Here is a 22079-nt window from a genome sequence, read left to right on the forward strand (position 1 = left end):
AATCTTAGTGTGTCCATATGAAGAATAAACACTTGAAGAGGAGAGAAATTTGCTCTTTGGACTTTCTGTTTTCACTGGATATTGGTGTCCAGGATATGAAATGGATGAAGAAGAAATGATAGATATTAACCAGGATCCGAGAACAATATAGAAATAAGGAAAGGAAACTAAATCTGGCTATATCCTGGAGTTACTAAGGTCAGAAGGATGACATGTTTAGAGGTAAAACTGACAACAAAGAAACTGAACTGAGACTCACAAGGGGTCCTAGGGCTTTACTTGTGTTTGAAGGCATTGACCAATAGCACAAAGTTTATGGGGCATAAACAACTATGGAAAAAAATAATTATTGACCCAGGAATTATTGTCTTACTGTCTAAATGGTGTAAATACCGCCTGTTGGAGAAATGCCCTCTAGTAGGCATGTGTGAGAAGGATGATGTCAGTCTTCTGACCACCTCTAGCAAGATCAGAGGCCATCATCTGGAGAAAACCTGGGGCACCCCTTATGGATGATGGACATCTAATCTAAATGAGGAGCCAATGTGAAATTTTCCCCTAGTCAGTGGACATGTAAGAGCAGATTTCACGAGGGACCAGCATGATAAATGAAAACTGGACATATATGTGGCAAATTAGTTTAAGTTTCATAATAGCAAGGGTGAGCGCATGGTTTGAACAACTTCCAGGAAAAACAAGAGGCATGTTCAAAGGCTTGGGGTACAGATGGTTTGAAATGTCTCAGCAGTGACCAAAGCCTCACATATGACTTGATCATTGTTTGCAATATGCATTCGTATAACTTTAAGACAAATTGATATTTAAAATTATAAGAATTAAAAATATGATCTTTTAAATATAATCCCTTGCTCTCTATTTTGAAGACGTGTTACTATAAGGAATCTTTTTTTTAAATATATTTGCGTAATAACTCTGAGCAAAACATATTAAGATGTGGACTTTAAGAGTTTTCTTTTGATTAAGTTCATATGCTTGGCTAGAACACATTCTTACTTATTAATGAGGTAGAATTTTGATTTTAAGCATGCCATGAAAATGGAGAAATTCTCAAGGCCTTGAGGAAGCAATGTAAAGAATTATGGTAAGATCAATTTCCCTCAGAACTATTTCCTCCAGATACCTGTGAAGTGTAACCAGAGACTGCTTGTTCGTTTGCTGGTCACCCAGAACCAAATAATCACACAAAACTTTATTAGTTGCAACACTGTTAGGCCAATAGCTTAGGCATAGTCCTAGCTAGCTCTTACATCTTAAATTAACATATTGCTTTTAATGTGTGTATCACCACAAGGCTATAGCCTACCAGTAAGTTTCCCACATCTGTCTCCTTTGGCAGCTGCATTCTATATCCCTGACTCTGCCTACTCTCTCTATATATATATCTGTTTGGATTTCCCTCCTGGCATAACTCTGCTAAGCCATTGGCCAAAACAGCTTTATTCATCAAGCAAGACATATACAAAAGTACATCCCATATCAGTGGCATTGGTCCCCAGGGAAGTACTACTTAGTCACAGTACAATGGGAAAATATACACCACAGCATGATTGGAGGAATTTAAAAAGACTCATTTTTGAAACCATAGATTTGTACATTCATAAATCACAACTCTCGTGTGATTTACTTCCATATGAAGTATCTACAATTAAAATCTAACCTACTTAGGGAAAACCTGTGAATTGAAAGTTCATGGTTAATGTGGCAAAGTAGACTTAATATACTCCAACCCCACATCCTGTCCTTATAAGAACATAGATTTACAGATGCAATAGACTTTAAGTCTAATAAAGCTTTTCCTAAGTAAAATCATCTAATTCACCTTTACCTTATTAACATTCTAAAGCTAGAGAACAGAATTACACTCAACATTCCACTACAGAAGAATAAGTGAGAACCGACTTCGTTCTTACTTTCTTGTTGGACTTTCGTTTGCAAAGAGAAGTGTTTCTAGTGGGCACATTACCTAGCAAAAGGCCAGTATCACGTACATCTACCAATTTGAAGTTGTTCTGTGTGGGATTTTAGGTTTGACTAACATTCTTTCTTTTGTATGCTTTGTATTGTTTGGAGAGTTGACTCTGTATAATTAAATACAGACTTGTTGATTGGAATTGTTTTTTTTTTATGTAGATAGTAATGAGTGACTTGGCAGCCAAAAGCTCTGCATTTGATCTTAAAACTGCTGAAAGTCAAGTCAAACCATTATTGATTAAGTCTTGCTGTTTTGAATCAAACGGAATGCCTTTCTAGAGTTAACACTGGGGAAATAGACAAACACCTGTAATGTCAAAGGAATTAAGTAAACTACAGAACCAAAGGCTAGTTTTTATTTTACAATAAATATTTTGCTGCCTCTGCTGAATTTTGTACCCAAACTTTGCTTGGGAGTTAATTAAAAGACAATAACTTACTGAAGATAAATGAGCAAATTGTTTGAAGCAAGCTCAGTGAGGAGATTTTAGGACAACCACTAAGTCAATATGTAAAGCCCAAGCCATTCAGAATTGCGCCAATAGTGAAATGTGGTATCAAGGCAGGAGTAGAAAGCAAGCAGAAAGCGTTGAATGCAAATGACAAATACATTTCACGGAAGACACTAAATATACTCCTGTGCCTAAGAGTCCTCAGACCTATTGATGGGAATGCCTTTCCCTTGAAGATAAAGAGGAGAGGGTAGGGCAAGGACTTGCCATGAGCCTCCTGGGTTGGCAGAGAGAGGTGGCTGGGCATTGAGCTGTATCAATTTTTATGTGCAAGATTTCCTCCTGCAGAAGTGTGGTCTTCGGATTGGCAGGGGGTGTAATCTGACTTTCTTCAAAGCTGATTTTCTTTTTAAGTGATGAATCTTTACCTCTCAAAACGTTTGTGTGTGCGTCTGTGTGTGTGTGTGTGTGTGTGTGTGTTTATGTGTGAAACATAGTGTAGGTCTCTCCGTTTATAGGGTGTGCAAAGCCATTTCCCAGCCATGCAGACTTATGAGAGAAACTGCCAGCTCCACCCAGTTCAGGATCTCTGGCAGTAAATTTAATTTTTCAAGGGTTTAAGGTCATGTTCATTTAGCACTCAAAAACTGAGGAAGTCTGTGTTGCTTAATCCTAAATTTATTAGATTCGGTATTACTCACCACTCCCTTCCTTTGAGGGGGTGAAGAGGAAGAATGAAGATCATCAGGTCATGCGAGCTTTCAGGCTGAATACACGATTGTATTAAACGACACTGAAAAGGAAATACAAAGAATTATTTGAAAAGCGGGCGTTTATTTCAATAAAAAACAGGAATTACCCAGTCCTTAACCTGACCTTCACATGGGAGAGCACCTGACTATTTTGCCCAAGAGAAGTCCTTGTCTCAGGGTTTCAACACTAAGGGAAATCCATAATATGAAACCCAGTGATGATTTCCTCCTTAAGTAGCTTGACACCCAGTTACTAATACAAGACTGCCAATAAGATCTCCCATATTTATAATTAGTTGTGTTTTCCCAAAAGGACAGGGTCTCCCTACTGTTAAAAGCAGGAGAAACATTCAGAAGTTCAAATGTGAGTACATTTGTTATTCGATATGTCATATATCTTACCAAAATTTTAAAACAGTTCTAATACCATGGTACCCAGTCCCACCCAGAGTAGAAGACATTGAAATAGTATGATTTGGTTTACTTATATTAGGTTAATTATAGAAAACAAGTCCTTCCCATTTCACTGCTAATGATAGTTTGTGTTTGATTAATCTCAGTACTCCCGTTGCAGTGAATGTTCTTTCCACCGATGGTTTAGCTTTTTTTCTCTACCAGGCTGTGCATTCCACGCGGTACTGCTGTTAGACAGGGTGTCTTGACCAAGCTATCAGTACTTTCCAGCACAAGAATGGTACTCAGGAGAGAATGTCAGAGCTTTTAAAATCGAAATTGAAGTGCCAGGATAAAAGACTTTTGTCCCATAGCAAATACTAACTTTCTTATTCTCACTATGTATGGGAAACACAATTTTTCTTTTCATATTTTCCCAGTTATAAGATATGTTGATGAAGCTCAACTTACAACTCTCTTTGGAAAAATACACATATAATTGTGTGCCATAGCACATGTAAACAATCTTAGCAAACACGGGCAGGTAAAGCTAAAAAGGATCAATAATTCATGGTCATTTTGAAAACATGCTGGCTCCAGCCAACTTGGGCTTCAGGAGACCTGCCTCATAAAGGAGCTAGGTAGGGAAAGAACTCTGCTAAATGTGAGGATGAGATTACAGATACCCAGAAGACTCTTTTTTTTGGTTTTTTTTTTTTTTTTTTTTGGTTTTTCGAGACAGGGTTTCTGTGTGGCTTTGGAGCCTGTCCTGGAACTAGCTCTGTAGACCAGGCTGGTCTCGAACTCACAGAGATCCGCCTGCCTCTGCCTCCCAAGTGCTGGGATTAAAGGCCTGTGCCACCACCGCCCGGCCTACCCAGAACACTCTTAAAGCCAGAGGAAATGCATTTCTAATCCCAGTGCTTCTACAGTGAGATGGAAGGCAGAGATGAGCCCTGGAAGCTAATGAACTAGCTAACCTGAAGAATACCGCAGCAAGCAAAAAACCCATAGAAGACAGAAGTATAGGACCAACCACTGAGGCTGTCCTCTGATTACACACACACACACACACACACACACACGCACAGAGAGAGGGTAGATTTTAAAAGAAGATAATAGAGTCGGAAGGAAAGAGAGGGTAAAGGAAGAAAAGAAAAAGTGCATATATCTGCAGAATTGGGATTGTGAATCCTTTATGTTGCTACTGATTCTCACAACCCCTTCCCAATTCTCTGTAATGGGTTATAGACCATGAATATCTCTGGTGTCTTTCTCAAATCCACTGCAGAAGAGAATGTCTATGTTTTAAAAATATTAGATAATCACTAATATATTTATCTCATTTATTTTGGAAGCAATTATATTATCTGCTTTCCAACATTGTGTTTCTATTACAGAAGTATGGTTTGAGCATCTGGGTAACATTCCAAGGCTGAAAAAAGGGTGAGAGGTAAATGCACTAACAAAAGCCATGATTAGAAGCTTCGGTGGGTCAGCTCAGAGTTTATGTGGATCAAAGAAGCCATGTGAGGTCCCATTGTAAATGCTGATGACACCCCTAAACAAGGGCACCCCTGAGTAAGTAGGATCACAAGAGACCTCAGCATGGGACGTGTGAAGGGACACACTTGTTTTTTCACTAAAGGTAGAGAGGGAAGAAACCCGACAAGATTCCAGGGTTTTACAGATGAGAACAATGCTGACAGTTGTACCCCTGAGAATTTCCAGTTTAGGCGAAAGCATAAAACTCAGTTGGCACTCAGAACAGCCAAGTCTCCACTTGTGATTCCTGGAGTTCAGGGTATGTGTCAGCTTTAGGTGTAAAGATATATTCTCTAGGGTTGTTATTGTGTAGGTTTTAGTTGAAGATCCCATGGAAACAAGCAACAACTTTGCTGGGTTTGGCAAGAATGCAAGAAAGATAAGCTTGGGAAGAGGAACCTGTCCCAATCTCTGTCCCAAGGTCCCTTCCTAACGTGTCTGTCAGCCCGAGACGTGTTCATATGTAATTCTTCAGTCTAATTATTTTATTTGGCTGCAGAGGGTTGGTGAGGCATGCTTTAATCACTTTGATGCTAGTGTTGTTGCAGTACAACGTTAAATCATTTGGAAATGACGATGCTTCAGGTTAGTCAATATTTTTGCAGCTGTTTTCTTGCTAAGTTTGTTTGAAACCAAACCAAATAGAATTTGTTATGGTGAAATAGAATCCAGCAAATGAATATATCAACTTTATTTTCCTCCATGCATAAGTAGAATAAAAAAACTTTGAAATACACAGCTCTTAAGTGTCTGTCTCCTTGCATGGGCTTGGGTGTATTTCAGGGACTTTTCTTGTTTTAGAGATTCCTGGGTAGTCTTCCTGACGCCACCAGGACCCATCATCATCCGTCCTGAGCTCTGTAGGCACACTTATCTCTCTAACACTCAGTTTGAGACCTTGCCACTTCCTTGAAAACTAAAATGTGCATGGCTTCCAGTCACCTACATAATAGCCTAACTCCCCTGCCTGACATCACTGCCCTCGGCTATCTAGACACTGTCTGTATGTCTAGTTTCACTTCTTCTGGTCCCACATATTTTCCATGTTTAATAGACTAAATTCCATGCTACAAATAGTCATTAAGTACTTAATTTTTTCCGACACTAAGATAACTACTGGAAACTTAAATACAAGTAAGGCTGGTCTTTTTCACGAATTGAGTACATACCAAGGAATAGCAACAGCACATAATACACACAAGTAGGAAATAATTTCCAAGAAAATCAGAATAATGAAATTGGCAGGAATAGTGAAACCTCCATAAATTATTTTTTTCAAGCATATATGCTCAAAGGTTTATAAAGTAGGAACAAGTATAGGTCACAATATCAATAAATAGAATTATAAAAATAAACTGCATTAAAAGCTGTAAATATACAGTCTCTACCAAATTATCTTATTGACTGGTACTTGGCTATATTGTACTGAAATAGCTAATTACAAGTTGCAGTGTTGGTCTGGTATGATGAAGACTTGTGGGTGGCATAAGTATTGGGGTACAATGTAGCTTTAGTCTACACTGACTTGATGATTCATCAGGTCTTATTACTTTTTAAGTGACTTTAAGCCATGGTGATGTTGGGTAGGTAAAGGACACAACAGGAAAATGCTGTACAAGATATAGCTCAGAAAAAAAATTTGGACCTCTCCTAGAATGTAATCCACATGTGTTGTGATTTATTTTCAAATAAATTTATTACTTTCACACACACACACACACACACACACGCAATGATCCAATAGTTTTTGCAGGCAAGATTCTCTAATACAATAATGTGAACATCCAGCTACGTGTCTCACTTAGGCTATATAATTTTGTGTAATAAATATTCTTTAATCTTATCAGAATATCATAAATTGGCATATATGTTTTAACCTACATGTTTCTGGTTTATAAAAAGATACAATAATGTGTTTATTAAAAAAAACCTTATTTGGCCCAAATTGGAAGTCAATGCTAATATTTAGAACAACAGAACTCTCAACAGAGGAATCTAAAATGGCTGAAAGACACTTAAGGAAATGCTCAACATCCTTAGCCATCAGAGAAATTCAAATCAAAACAACTCTGGGATTCCATCTTATACCTGTAAGAATGGCCAAGATCAAAAACACTGATGACAACTTATGCTGGAGAGGATGTGGGGAAAAGGGAACACTCCTGCATTGCTGGTGGGAGCAGAAACTGGTACAGCCCCTTTGGATATCAGTATGGCTATTTCTCAGAAAATTAGGAAACAACTTTTCAAGACGCAGCAATACCACTTTTGGGTATAGACCCAAAGGATGCTCAATGTCCACAAGGACATGTGCTCAACTATGTTCATAGCAGAATTGTTTGTCATAGCCAGAACCCGGAAAGAACCTAAATGCCCCTCAGCCAATGGATAAGGAAAATGTGGTACATTCACACAATGAAGTTCTACACAGCAGGAAAAAAAATGAGATCTTGAAATTTTCAGGCAAATGGATGGATCTAGAAAACATCATATTGAGTGAGGTAACGCAAACCCAGAAAGACAAATATTATATATACTCACTCATAAGTGGCTTTTCGTCATAAAGCAAAGAAAACTAGGTTACAATCCACAATCCCAGAGAACCTAGATCATGATGAGGACCCTGAGAAAGACTATAGACATAGATCTAATCAATATGGGAAGTAGAAAAAGACAAGATCTCCTGAGTAAATTGGGAGCATGGGGACCATGGAAAAGGTTGGAAGGAAGGGGGACAGAAAAAAAAATGCATGGCTCAATAAAATCAATTAAAAAAAAGAAAAAAGAAAAAACAAACAACAAAAAAGAACAATATTTACTAACCTTTTCATACTTACTCATTATAATTTTAAGAAATGCTAAAAATTACCTCTTCTACTTGTCAAGAGAGTAATATAAATATGCAAATGTTATGCTTTTTTTACATAGATTTTACATAGATTTTAAAAGAGTACATCATCCTTGTAGTAGTTGATCAATCCACAGCATGGGGTGTGTACCACCTATTGTTTTAAGGCCAATCTCACACTAGTGCCTTTGTTCTGTGAGCAAACAGCAGTTGCCATATACTTTCTGTTATCTTCACTTGTGTTTTAGGAAGCTGAGCCATGGTGGTCCAGGGACTTGTCCTAGATCACTACACCACACTGCCAATGATTTGCCAACCACAGACAGAACGCTGGTGCTTTGATCTAACTCTTGAATTCTTTATGCCATGTCATATTGTATGTTGTAATTTTCAATGTAATCCATATTTCAGAACAACCATCAGTTTTGAAAAATTGAGGGTTTATATCAAACACAATTGTTTACTAGTTAAGTGAGTATATACTCTTGGGAGTCTCTTCAATTACTTTTAATTTTTCACATTTCTACTTTACCTAAGTGAAATCCCAGGGAAAATGCAGATTTGCCTGATTGTGCGAAGTTTAGTGAGAAATGCATTCTTTTAAAAGGCTTTAATCATATCTGTCCTAGCCAATCCCTTAATGAATTGCTTTCTTCTCAATTCTACTTACAGCCAGTGTGGAATGTTCACTGGAAATGATTCCAAAACATAGCATTCGGAGTTGTAAAATTATATTGCAATATTGTACCTCTCATATGAAAAATAACACTCAGTTCCATAAAAATGAAGATATAGTTCAATGTCCATCTACTCTGCATAAATGTCCTCTATAAATATTAAAGAAAGAGTTTTGTTTGGTAACCACAAGCACTTGAGATTCCTGGTTGTGTTACACCTTTACACCTTTCTCACATTTTAAATTATAATTTTTTAAGTCTGTTTTATAAATTGAGCAAGATAACAATTAATAAATCGAAGTAGAAAAACGTAATTAATAGTTAATTATGTCAAAATTACCAATAGTTTTTAAATTGTCACATCCTCAACTTTAGTAAAGTGATAAGTTTGTTACTACTACCTTATTGGTCATCAGTGGCGCTCTAGGTTTACAGAAATAAAAGATACTATAGTAGGTACTTTGGTTAAAAGAAATGTGTTACAAAGATCTCATTTACTTAGAAGTGTCTGTTATAATTGTTTTTAACCAAATGCACTGGGCTAACAAACAGGTCTCAAAGAGAAGAAAACTAGGAAATACAATATAATTACCAGGTTTGACACCAAAGACCATAACTATAGAATATGCATTTCACTCCATCAAGATGAAATGGTTTCATTTGTGAAGTTACATTTGTACTAAGTCATTTGAAGGTTTCCATTTTTTTATTTTCCAGTTTTACATTTATTATTCTGTCTCCACTTTCAGGCAACACTTCTTTAGAGATTTATTCAACTTTTTGTTTACAACTTTGTGTGAAGCATGCATCTGAGCAAGAAATGTAGATCTGAAATAGCAAGGAAGTGTGCATTGCTAGAAGACACTTTCTCACAGAAAACTCCCTGAACTTTGGCTTCTTACAATCTACATAATGGTCCCTGAACAATCTGTGTGGAAGCTGGTTTGTAGACATTTTCACTGAGATTGGGCTTCCCAGCTCTTCCTTTGGATTGGTTATGGTTTTCTACCATGCTTTCCTGTCGCAAAGAATACACAGAGAGACTCACCAACATGACTGCCTAAGTATAAGCAGCAGACATGTTACAGTGAGTGAGAAAAGCCCAGGAGGCCTCAACCTACACAAAGAACTACAGACAACTAAGCAAGGCTGAGCACAGAATAATGGTCTTCCCCAGGAAAAAGGACACAGATTTGTCATCCAGTGCTAAATGGCCAGCTATGAAAACACACGTACAATTAACATTATCCAGACCTAGAGCAGGTTGTACCTTTGTATTTAGAGATGCATATGCATATAAATTTATAAGTTCACAATGCAAGTAACAATTAATGAAAAAAGAGGCCACAAACATGAAAAGAAAAAGGACGCATATATGGGAAGGTTTGGAGAAGAGAAAGGGAAGGGAGAGAAGATTTGATTGTACTATAATCTCAAAAAATAAGAAATTAAAAATGTAGTGAGAGTCCAGGCATTCCATTAATGCTCCATGCTGAACACTATCACGAACGGGAGGAAGAGGTGAAGGAGAGCTCGCTCAGAGAATGAGAATGCATACTGTTCTTTCAGAGGACGTGCCTTTCCTTCCTAGCATCCATGGCTCATAACTGCCATAATTTGAATTCCAGGGAGATCTGGCACGTCTCGCCTGGAAGAACAGTACTCACATGCGTATAACCCCCACCACACATACTTAAAAGCTAAATCTCTAGTTTGCTACATTTAAAACATGTCGTTTATGTTTATGAATGTGTTGTCCGCATGTATTTCTGGGCACTAATGTGTGTCTGGTGCCTACAGAGGCCAGAAGGGAGTGCCTGATCTCTTGGAACCAGAGTTACAGGAGTTTTTGAACCACCACATGGGTGCTAGAAACCCAACCCACATCCTTATGAAAGAGGAATAGATGCAATTAAGACAAGGTCATTTTTTTTCCAGCTCTCCAAATAGAATTTTACTTATAAAAGATTTTTCTTTCAGTCCTGGAAAATAAAAAAAAAATTAGATGTTATAGACAAGAAAGTGGATATTTGAAAACACCTGTCTCTCAAGGGACAAATATCCAAACTGTAAAAAAAAAAAAACAACTTATTAAAATTCAATAATAAGAAACAAAATGAATTTTAAAAGAATAGAATCAAAGACATTAATATCCACCTCACCAATAAAGATATAAAATATCAAATGAGCATATGAACTCATATACCATACCAATATCATTGGAGAAATTCAAAGTAAGATGACATAACAATACATGTCTATGAGGAGGACCACATCTAAAATGCTGACAACAACAATGTGAATAGGAACAATAGGTACATGCAATCATCATCAATCAAAATGCAAATTGATTTAGACATCCTGGTAAGCATATGGGACAATTTCTGGCAAAACTAAATATGTGACCCACAATTGTTTCTTTTGCTTTACTTCAAAGAAATCAAAAATATATGTGCAAAAACCTTTGCATGCATATAATTTATTGTAGCTTCCAGAACTTGGAAGCAACAAATTAGCCTTACTTGTGGGTAAATGGATGAATTACAATATAAACAGAAAATGAAACAGTACTCTGAAAAACAAATATCACTTGCTTTTGACTTGAATGTTGGAGGAGCTATCTAGGGAGAGGGAAAATATCAGAAGGGAGGAAGGAGAGCCATGGTAGGTAAGAGGTAAATGTAAACACTAGGCAATGTGAAATAAGAAGGAAAATGTCACAATAACGTCGACATTTTTCATACTAATTAAAATTTTTAAAAAACACAATAGGAAAAATATTCCATGATATTTATGACACACTTTTATACTTTGTTGATGCATCTTAGGTTTATCATTTTTCAAATTTTAAAAAAAAAGAATAATGCTTTAAATTATAATTCATGACCTGTTTTTTAATATCTTGTATTTCATAGTTCAAAATTTTATGTTAATTTTAAAATGTATTTTATACAGAGAATAGAAGCAATCACTATTTAAGGAAAAGTGTCTGTTTCTGAAGGAGTTAAACTTGTTCCAATGTGTCAACACTGGAGCATCCATGCAGCATAAGAATGTTCAAAAAGTGGATTATTATGTGTATTTTGACAGGTAAACACATTTCATGCTGAAAGAGTCCCCTTCCTTTCCCTCTTTTGACTTTTCCACAGACTTGCTGCTCTCAAACAGCTGTATTCCCTTTTTGGGTTCGTCGGAAGGACTGGATTTCCAGACGCTCCTTGTAGATGAGGAGAGAGGCAGGCTGCTCCTAGGGGTCAAGGACCATGTCTTCCTGCTCAATCTGGTCGACTTAAACAAAAACTTTAAGAAGGTCAGTTTATTTATATACATTGTTGGATTCACTGAATTTTTTCTGTGCCTTATGCCTGTTTTGTGTTAGGTGACAGTGTCACTCAGGAGGGCTTCCATGTGTCAAGAACAATAGAAGACAGTTAAAAACAAAATCCCTTGGACAAACATTTTATGTTTTTATGGATTTCAGTATATATGCATATTTTGTGTCAATGAGTATAATTTTGAAGCCATTGAAAACATGAATGAGGGGAGCAAAATGTGTAAATATCTACTTATATATTAGAAAAGTAAGCATCTATAATAAAGATATTGCAAGGGAATTAGTCAAAAGTAAACATGTATTCTTTCCTGAAAATGCAACAATAAAATTTTATTAATTTTTAATTAATAAATACTCCTTTGTTTTAAGACTATGATGATGTTTTACATTGTTTCTTCATACTTTTATTTCACATCTGAACAAATTTTTACCAAGATCTATGATTATGAGCTAATAAAAACTCATAATGCTCCAACTATAAAGTGGCTAAAAAGTTTTACCAATTAAAAGAAACATAGAGAAAGAGAAAGATGACGTCTGAGTAAAATCCCTCAACAACGGTAACCCCACAGACATCAATCTGAACAATTCACATAACCAGAAAGTTGCATAAGAGTGACCATAAACCCTGGTTTTAATATGATATAAAGAAACGACATATTGAAGAATGCTTAAGAAGGAAATGCTATCTCATATTGCCTCCTCAGCTCAGCTAAGCATGTGGGAGAGGTGCCTCCCACTCTAGTCAGGGAAATGGAGGTGGCCATACTTACATCAGATAAAACTGAGTTTACATGAAAGTAGTAAATGAGAAACATAACAAGGAGTTTGACTCAACAAAAAGAAATGGTCATCTAAGTATGAATGCATTTAATATAAAATCACCCGAACATGTAAAGCAAAAATTAATAGACTAAAGAAAGAGTGAGACCCCCCCACTCAAAAACTGTTGGAGAGTTTAATGGCCCATTCTGTCAATCCACAGATCATTCAGACAGAAAAATGAGCAGAAATTTAGGAGTTATGTTGAATTCTCAGTCTGACAAACATCCCCAGAACGTTTGGCCCAGCCAGCACCCAGACTTATGTGTTCTCATCAGCACAGAAAACACTAAAGTGAGGTGGTAGGCTACTTTAAGTCTCAACAAGTTATATGAAATTAAAATCTTATCAGGGGTTATATTTTTTTTACTAAAAAGGAGAAAACTAGAGGCATTGTCCTACCTGACTAATAATCACTGGTGCCTCACAGGTTAAGTTGAATTCAAAATTTATTGTGAAACTAGAGTGGTCAAAATTCCATTGCATTTTCATAAAAACAGACAAATTGACCAATGAACAAAAACAAACAAAACTATCACAGATAATCAATGGGTCCACATTCATCTGTCTTTCAACAGGTGTAAAGAAACTTCATTGAGAAAGGAAAATGAGCTGGGTGGTGACAACACACACCTTTAATTCCAGCACTTGAGATGCAGAGGCAGCTGGATCTCTGTGAGAACTTATTATTGAAAACAATATGGTGGCTCTTCAGAAAATTAAGAGGTTAGCTGTGAGAAATTATCTGAAAAATAAAGTTGAGGAAGGAATTTTGAAATTTACTAAAATAAAGAAGTGATATCTGAGGAGAAAGAGAGGTTTAGATCTGATTTAAATATTACTTAATTTTTACATGTGTAAAACACGAAATGATATTTTCCTGGTTCATAAAATTGTCCTGTTTTGAGTGTCAGTTTCAATTAAATTTAAATTAAATCTTTAAAATTGCAAAAGAAATACCTATTAAAATCCAAAATAAAATTTCCACTATACCCTACAAGATAAGCAATGCTGAAAATAAAAGTTCAGGTATTATCACCTAACATTTTCTAAGAGTTTAGCAAATATTGTTATCTACAGTGAAACCTAGATATATCAAAGCTTAGAGGGATTGAAAATTTAAAATACAAAATGTGTGAAGTATTCTTAACCTGCGAGGCACCAGTGATTATTAGTTTTTTTTTATTTTCATAAAGGTAGAATTCTTGTAAGAGTCAGGTAAATCAGAGTCAGTATTGAGCTCTGTTTACAGGGACATTGAACAACCTTATTATATTCACCTATAATGACCGTTCTCTGATCCTTATATGTATGAAATACATTTTATATTTAAGTATCAGTGGTTTGGTTAATTGAATAAGGTTTGTTCTTGAGACTTTAGTCTGCATGTAAATGCGTATCTGCATATGTATTATTGTTGCTTGGTGAACACCTGAATATAGACAGGTATTTGCTTTGTATGTTCCTCTTCTTTTTTGACTTGCTTGGTTTGGCTTCTTTGAGATAGCTTCTTAACTTTATAGTCCAGTCTGTTTATAAGCTCTGGTAATCCTCCCGTTTTCACCTCCAGAAGGCTGGCATTACAGGAGTCAGATGTCAAACCCAGCACAAGAATTGTCTTTTGTGCTGTTCATTTTTGTAGATCTAAAGCTTGGTGCTATTGCACTTACATTGCATGCATTAGGCCCTGAGTCCAATCCGAAGTAACACCAAAATAAAAGAGTAGATTAAATATATGGAAACGATCATGACATATCTAGCGTACGTTAGTATAAGAGAAGAAATACTGTGTCTACTAAGAATTAATTATTAGTTTGATGAATGTTTGTGGGAGTATGTGCATGCATACAGGTTCGTGTCTGTGAATGTGTGTGAAGATGTGTAAGGTCTCTATCACTCTTCACCTTTAGGAGACATGTCTCAGTATACATGGAACCCATGGATGTTCCTATGTTGTAAGCTATCCTTTCTCAAGGATCCTTCTGTGTCCACCTTGCCAATGCTGGAATTAAGGATGCACGTCTCCAAGCCAGCTCTGTTATGACTGCTGGGATCAGACTCCACGCACTTAACTATCTGAATCATCTCCCCAGCCCTGACTGCTACTTCTTTTTAAACAAAAACAAGCAAGCAAAAATCCACGTATGTGTGTGTACACATATATTTAAAAACATAAGCACCACAGGCTCACCCTATATAATTTTCTTAGATGGTAGCCCTTGGATGGAAGACTTGCTTGATATCATTTATTTTTTTCAGTAATTCTATATGTCTTGCTATCTCATAAGGAAAAATGGGTTGTGTTTTAGCTTTTGTTTTTATTTTGAATGTTCAATCTTGCTAAGTGTCTTTGAAAGCAATCATCTATAGATGCATTAATGGAAGCTGTGTTTCTAGAAGAAAAGTGGGGAGAAAAAAACATTTCCAGAAGTTTTTCTCAAGTTCTCTTAATTCATTTACTTGGAAAGCAGTCTTTTAAGAATTAGACTTATCCTATGGTCTATGTATTTATTATTTAAGGCAACATGAAGTAAAAGTAGATTATATGCTAGAATTTAAGGAGTAACCTCCACTCTAATACTGTGGTTCTATTCTATCAATTCTTAAGGTTGTATTTTTTTATTCAGGAATTTATTTTAAAAACATCCATAACCTTGACATAGATAGATGATATCCGGTGATATCTCAGCCATCAGTAAATATCTTAGTAGAAGATAACACTTTCTACAAACGAAGCTAAAATTGAATTTTGCAATTTCGCTTTTATACAATCTGACTTTTAATGCATTTTCCCAAATATGTCTTGGTTTAGTATAATAACAAGAAGCAATTCATACTTTTAAAGTGATCTGTTCTTGTTCTCTTCTTTGCCTTCAGGGATTGGAAGAAAAGGTTCATTTATCTGAACTGAGTGTATTAGATCATTGCTTAAAATAAGTTGTGATAGCACAACTTCCTTTTGACTATTTTAAGCATAACTTTTTTGGCAATATTCCATGCTTAAAATGTGCTAATATTTAATAAAGTAAATGTTGTGAAATAACTTTTGATATTCTTGTAACAAATGATTATTTGAATATTTTATTTAATTAGTGGTTTTTCACATGGCTGAAATTCCTTTATACTTCGCTAAAACATGTAATTCATAAGAAAGTCATATATGCATTGGAAACAGTTTGTGTTTATGTAGGTTTCCACCATTTCATTTTGTATAAATCACTCCAGTGCTAAAAGGTACTCCACGGTAGCTGGTAAGTGTTGAGAAGTAGTACTTCAGCAGTGTATGGACCTATGCGTTTGCATTGGCGTAGTGCCCTTCGGTAATGATCCGGACTGCTCTGTGCAAAGCAACCACACATGTTGGGACTCTGAGGGCTGAAGGTGTTCTTTGTTCTCTTTAGAGTTACAGCAATCTACGGCACATAATTGAGTTATGAGTGTCTGGTTGTTAATATTTTCCCAAGGGAAATAAAAAAAAAGAGTCTGTGAAAAGTGCTCAGTTGAAGAAAGCAAAATTTGTCATACAATGTATATGTCAACGTCATATACTAATAGGACTGTGCCTACCGAAACGTAGCCATTCTCGTTCACACTTACACAGGCATTTGTTTATTACAGTAAGAGCAGAAAACACAACAAATTAATTAGAAAATGAGTACATAATGATTCCCTTTGCACTGTCTTTACTCTCGATCAGGCTAGCTTTTGAGCCTAGGGTAGTGAATTATGCAGACATAAACTTAGGATTTTGGAACATTTTCACTACCTAGAAAATAAATGTTATAAATACTGTTTTGTTTTCTTTTAAATGGTTTGACATTTAGGACAAAAGACATGCCCTTACTCTTTTTGTGTTGTTTTTGTTTCTAAAGAGGAAAGATTATTTCTGTATTGAATAAAATTCCATGCAAGTATGAATGTGTTAAGGATGTGATGTCTTATAATTTAATCAGGATTTTCCCTACTTGGTCCTTTCATAAGGGAATAGCCTGTGAACTCCTTCTGGGACAGGTTTTCAAAGAGTTAATACACTTTGAGTTTTGTCTTTCTTCAACACTAGATCAAAATCAATATTTAGGACCACCTAGAAATGACCCCACTTCAAGGAAAGAATGTAGAATTGTACCAGTCTATGTGTGTGCGTTCAGTTATACCAACACTGAGATGAAGATTAGTTTATGGATTATTAGTGAGTGTTTCAATTCAGCACCTGAGAGGGGGAACCAGGAAACATCAGCAGCAAAAAGACAGTACAATTCTAACAAGAGCCTCAGTTGGCAGACCTGACTGGGTGTTGCAAATCTTGCTTTACATCCTCCTAATAGGAGTGATATAAAATATCCATCAACCAAGCGTTTTTATTATTATTTTTTCTCACATCAAACCATGCATCATGGCCACCAGAAATTAAAAATTTTAAAAATCATTTTTCCCCACATTTATGCCCCTTTATATGTTGTTTATTGTCTGGGAACTAGAGTCTGCCGCTCAGATTTCTAAGGCTTCCAATTCATCTTCACCCTATTTCCAATGCTTCTCGCATTATTTAAGCTCCTCCTTGGTACTTCACTCGCTCTGTCTCCTCTCTCTCTTCTCCCTTTCCTCCTTTCAGCCTTCCTCCTTTTCCTTCTCCCCAAATATACTTCTATTTCCTCTAAGTAACTTTAATGCTTTGCAAAATGAATAATCTAGTCACAAAGGTTTGCCTTTGCTGAACCTTCCTGTGACTTATCGCTCCAGCTTGTCCCCTTTGGGATCCTGAAGGCATTCATCTGATTGCAGGCTCTTGTTACAGATTGCTCCCCACTGCTTTGCCTCACTTCCAGGTTATGCTTTCAATTCACTATGGCAGGCAGTGTGTTTATAGGAATGCAAGGTTCCTCATCTTGTGTAACTATTAAAACATCCCCCATCCACTTACATACTCCTTAAATGTAGCGTTATTTCATATTCTTCATTCTGTCTTAGGAATTGTTAATTTCAGTGTTTTTTCTGAGGAATAATTAATTTATAAATTTTATTTAATTAAGAAGGTTTCAGCTAAGAATCAAAGAATTATAAACAGTTACACACCATGAAAGCAGCCTCGCCTTGCTTTTCCAAATACAGTACAGCTTTGGATTTTCACTTCCAACTCTATTGACCCAGTTGTGTTCGGGTCCGTGGCAGTTCAGGCTCTTACACTCAAGTGCCTGGTGGAAGCAGCTGCTTTCTTTAGGCTACACGGAAGACAGAAGGATGAGGAAAAGAGCCTTGGTCTCTCTACTACTCAACTGTTTTCCCCACCTTTGAGTTTGTGAGCCAAGGTCTTACGCAAGTCAATCTGATCTGGAACTCAGTAGCCTTAATCAAGTCCTACAGTCCCCAGTAATGCCATTGGTTGATAACTAAGCATCTGGGCACTTTGCAGAGCAGAAGAATAGTACAAAAATAAATTAAAAAAAACCTCTTTACAGGTATATTTATCTTAGTAAAAATATTACTTTATAATACTAGAGTCCAGAATTTAGTAGCACCTTCTACTGAGGTCTTTCTAGTTCTCTTTGTCTGTCAGATATTCTTGATGTCAATGTTATCCTCAAGTTGGTGTAAGATGATTTCAACAACACAAATGGTTCACAGATAGATCAACATATAGAAACAGGAGAACAGCTTTACACATATTATGGTCCATTTCTGGGGTAGACTTGGCATTAGCATTATCTTTATTTTGCTACAATATGCTTGCAATGGGATAAAACATTCTTATTTAAAGATATAGAAAAATAGAATTGCATGTATCTTGATAACAATATTTTTGTTTTATCTAGTGAATATTTACAATATAAGTGACATTGTTTCTAAAATTAAAATAACCAAAATTCAGTTGATAAAGAAAGAACACATTTGGTTGTAAGTCCCTGAATGTATTTTTAGCAGAATGTAAATCATATACAAGAATTCTTTCTTGTATTGTTTTGGTTTTTGTAATCTCAGGTCCTAAAAATCAGTTGTTAATTACAGGAATAAAGATGAGAATGTTTTATTGATGACTGAAGTTTGAATATTTTTCTTTTATCCTTTATAAGACACATTTTTTTTCATTTCTTATACCCATTGAGCTTTGGATATTAGAATGAAAACAGTAGTAAAATATAAAATTCAGGTTTTATATAAATGTCTGCATGATCATCAACTTCATTAATTCTAGTTAAGGATGCAAGGCATGAAATAGTTATAAAACACCAGATGATTTTTAAGTATCTAAAAGAAAAGACAGATCATATATAACATGAGGAACACAGAATGGAGGAAAAACTCTGTCATGCTTGGAATTGAGTTAATTCAAAATAGATCAGAGATTTTTGAAATAATGGAAATTGACTGATTTTATGTGGCTCATGTTTGAAATTAATCTTGATACTTATTGTTTTCTTTTGTTCATTTGGAATAGGGAAAAACATGTTTAAGAAGTGAAATAGCAAAGGTTCTTGCTCTTCCCTGTCTAAATTAAGGGAGCTGAGATTTTCTTCCGAAGGTATCAATAGTCTACCCCATCTCTATAGTCAGAAAGTACAGAGAAAAACGTCAGTGGCATTTGGGACAGGTGGCCAATCTGGCATGGACAGTTTATTACCTTTTGTTAATGATGCAGTAAGAACATGTTGCATTATGAGAAAATTTCCAAAGTATCAATAAAAATATTTTGTTGGGGAATAAATGATGTATTGGGGTGTCAGATTGATAAGGGATGGATATAGTGGTTCACCTTGATGGCATTTCAAGTCACCATGGAAACACATTTCTGTGCATGCCTGTAAGAAATCATTTAGGTTAGACTGAGATAAGGGGAGTTCCATTCTAAATGTGCACAGACCATTCCACGGGCTAGATCACCCAAAGTGAATGAAAAAAATAGAAATAATTTTTAAAAGTATGATCAGCATAGACATTATAATAATGACCATATTTGGCTTTTTTTTTTCCAAGACAGGTTTATCTGTAGCTTTGGGAGCCTGTCCTAGTACTAGCTCTTATAGACTAGGCTGACCTCCAACTCACAAAGGTCCACTTGCCTCTGCCTCCCAGGTGCTGGGATTAAGGGAAGGTGCCACCACTGCCTGGCTCATACTTGGCTTTTGGTTTGTTTAATTTATCGAAAACCCCGTTTCTCTGTAACTTTGGGGACTGCCCCAGAACTAGCTTTTGCAGACCAGGCTGGCAGCAAACTCACAGAGATTCACCTGCCTCTGCCTCCCAAGTGCTGGGATTAATGGCGTGTGCCACCACCACCCAGAAATATACTTGGCATGTTTAAAGGAGTTTAACAAACTGGTTTCTAATCAGACATGAGCTGTCACGATGATTGTAAATGAACATTTTTCTCCTTCTCCCCAGTCAGCTTGAAGTTGTACTAGCAATGGAAAGCTGGAACTTTCTATGCATAAATTTTCAGTAGTAATATTCAAAACTAAATTTCTCCCTTCTCTCTTTTGACTTCATGGCTGACCACAGAATGAAATATCTAATAAATTCTGTTTAGTAATGCAAATTGTTCAAACTTCCAGGTCAGTGAATTTTGTGCATTTCCTCTTAAGAAGCTATGTCCTTTAGGGTTCTCTGCACAAGGGTGGCTGTGTTTTCCTCTGCAGTGTGAGGCTTCGCCAGGAGACGGATTCTATCACTGGGGCCTTCACTGCTAGCGTTTTCACTTGACCTTCTTGAATGAGACCTAGAATAACCTCATGGATAACCCCCATACAAGATTTATTTCCATTATTTTAAAGTGTGTCTCTCTGTCCCGTGTTTCTCTGATTAAGGAGGAATATCATTCCTCCTCCTTTTTTGTTAAGCTGGAGGCCAATTTTATTTGACTTTCAATATTAAAAAGGGGGGCAGACAAGTTGTAAATCTCAGCAACTGCCAGGAGAAGAAGAGGAAGGAAAACAACCCCCTTTGAGTTAGGATTTCAGAAGTAGAGGTTGGCAAAGAGCTGCATGGAATGGGACTGGGGAGAGTACCATAGAGGATGAGTGATAAAGCCCAGAATACTGGGGTAAGCATGCCTCCACTATTGGAAAGAGACGTAGAAAGGAAAGGGGGCATTAGAAAGGTAGATCTGTGAGCTACCTGCAACACTCTACTTTTGATCATGGCATCTATCTATTTCTTGGGAAGCCTTTTCCCACGGCTCTGGTTAATGCCTTAGGCAGCCATCATACTACACATACTCGGAATGTGTAGGTCAATAAGCATGTCCACTATCTTCCCTGTCATTTACTGCCCTCTCCCTTCGGACATTAGCTCACAAGAAAGCTGAAGACCAAGAGCTGTTTGAGGATCCCCAAGACTCATCCCTAACAAATTCTCAGAGTGGCCTTGTAGCATTGAGTGAGCTTGCTCAGATGAAAACACGTTCCTCAAGGGGAAACAGTAATTTCAGATCTCCAGTTCCCAAGTCTGTTATTGTTTGGACATGGATGAAATGATCTAAATGAATCTTGCCTATCATTTTGAAGATTTTTGCATCTTTGATCAATACCTCACTTAAGATTTTGCCTCAGTTAAAATTTTTCTTTGATCATCAAATTATACTATCCAACCCCTAAAATAAGATCTCAAAAGAATGCTGTTTTATTTCAAAAAATGTCATGGAAGAGTTATTGTACATCATTCATGAAGTCTTCCCATTGGAATCACATGGGTAAGAAAATACTAATAGCCATGTTATTAACCTCTGAAATATCAATAGAATCTATCAAATCCAGTTTTCTTTTTTGTATCTTGTTACCTATGATTTTTCAGTAGTATTTTTGCTGGATTCCATAAAAAGTGTAACTGGGAATGTTGTCTACAGAGAATACAAAAAGCATATTGACCCATTTTTTAAAAACAATCTTCAGAATTAGATTAGTTGCTTTATTTGTAAATAATGCTTAGGCATCTTTATCCCTTTATCCAATCGATTTAAAACTGTTTTCTCATTAAAAATGAGGTTTTAAAATCAAATATATAAAAATGTTCAGTGAATTAATGCAGTAGTAATTCAACGTGAATTGACTCCTGGGCTTTTAGCTAAGATGAAGTGTAGAAATAAAAGAAAAATGAATTTCTTAAGTTGGCAAGTTGTGCACGCTTATTATTCTATTGCTAGGAAGAATAAGTCAGCAGGATTCTGGGTGCATCAGGTCAGCTTCAACTAAATAGTGAGACACAGTTTTCACACAGACACGCACACACACACACACACACGGCGGGGGGGGGGAGAACTATTTTAAGAAAAAA

General features: G+C 36.3%; 1 protein-coding gene across 2 annotated transcripts in view; it reads left to right on the forward strand.

Moving 5' to 3' along the window:
• Sema3d (semaphorin 3D) overlaps window positions 1-22079 on the forward strand; it is a 197523-nt gene that overhangs the window by 81483 nt on the left and 93961 nt on the right. For both annotated transcript variants that reach the window (XM_075956062.1, XM_075956063.1), the window contains exon 3: window positions 11809-11969. In XM_075956062.1, coding sequence (XP_075812177.1) covers window positions 11809-11969 — 161 coding nt within the window. The remainder of the gene's footprint in view (window positions 1-11808; window positions 11970-22079) is intronic.

The sequence above is a fragment of the Microtus pennsylvanicus genome, chromosome 22 (genome assembly GCF_037038515.1).
Source record: "Microtus pennsylvanicus isolate mMicPen1 chromosome 22, mMicPen1.hap1, whole genome shotgun sequence".
Classification (NCBI taxonomy): domain Eukaryota; kingdom Metazoa; phylum Chordata; class Mammalia; order Rodentia; family Cricetidae; genus Microtus; species Microtus pennsylvanicus.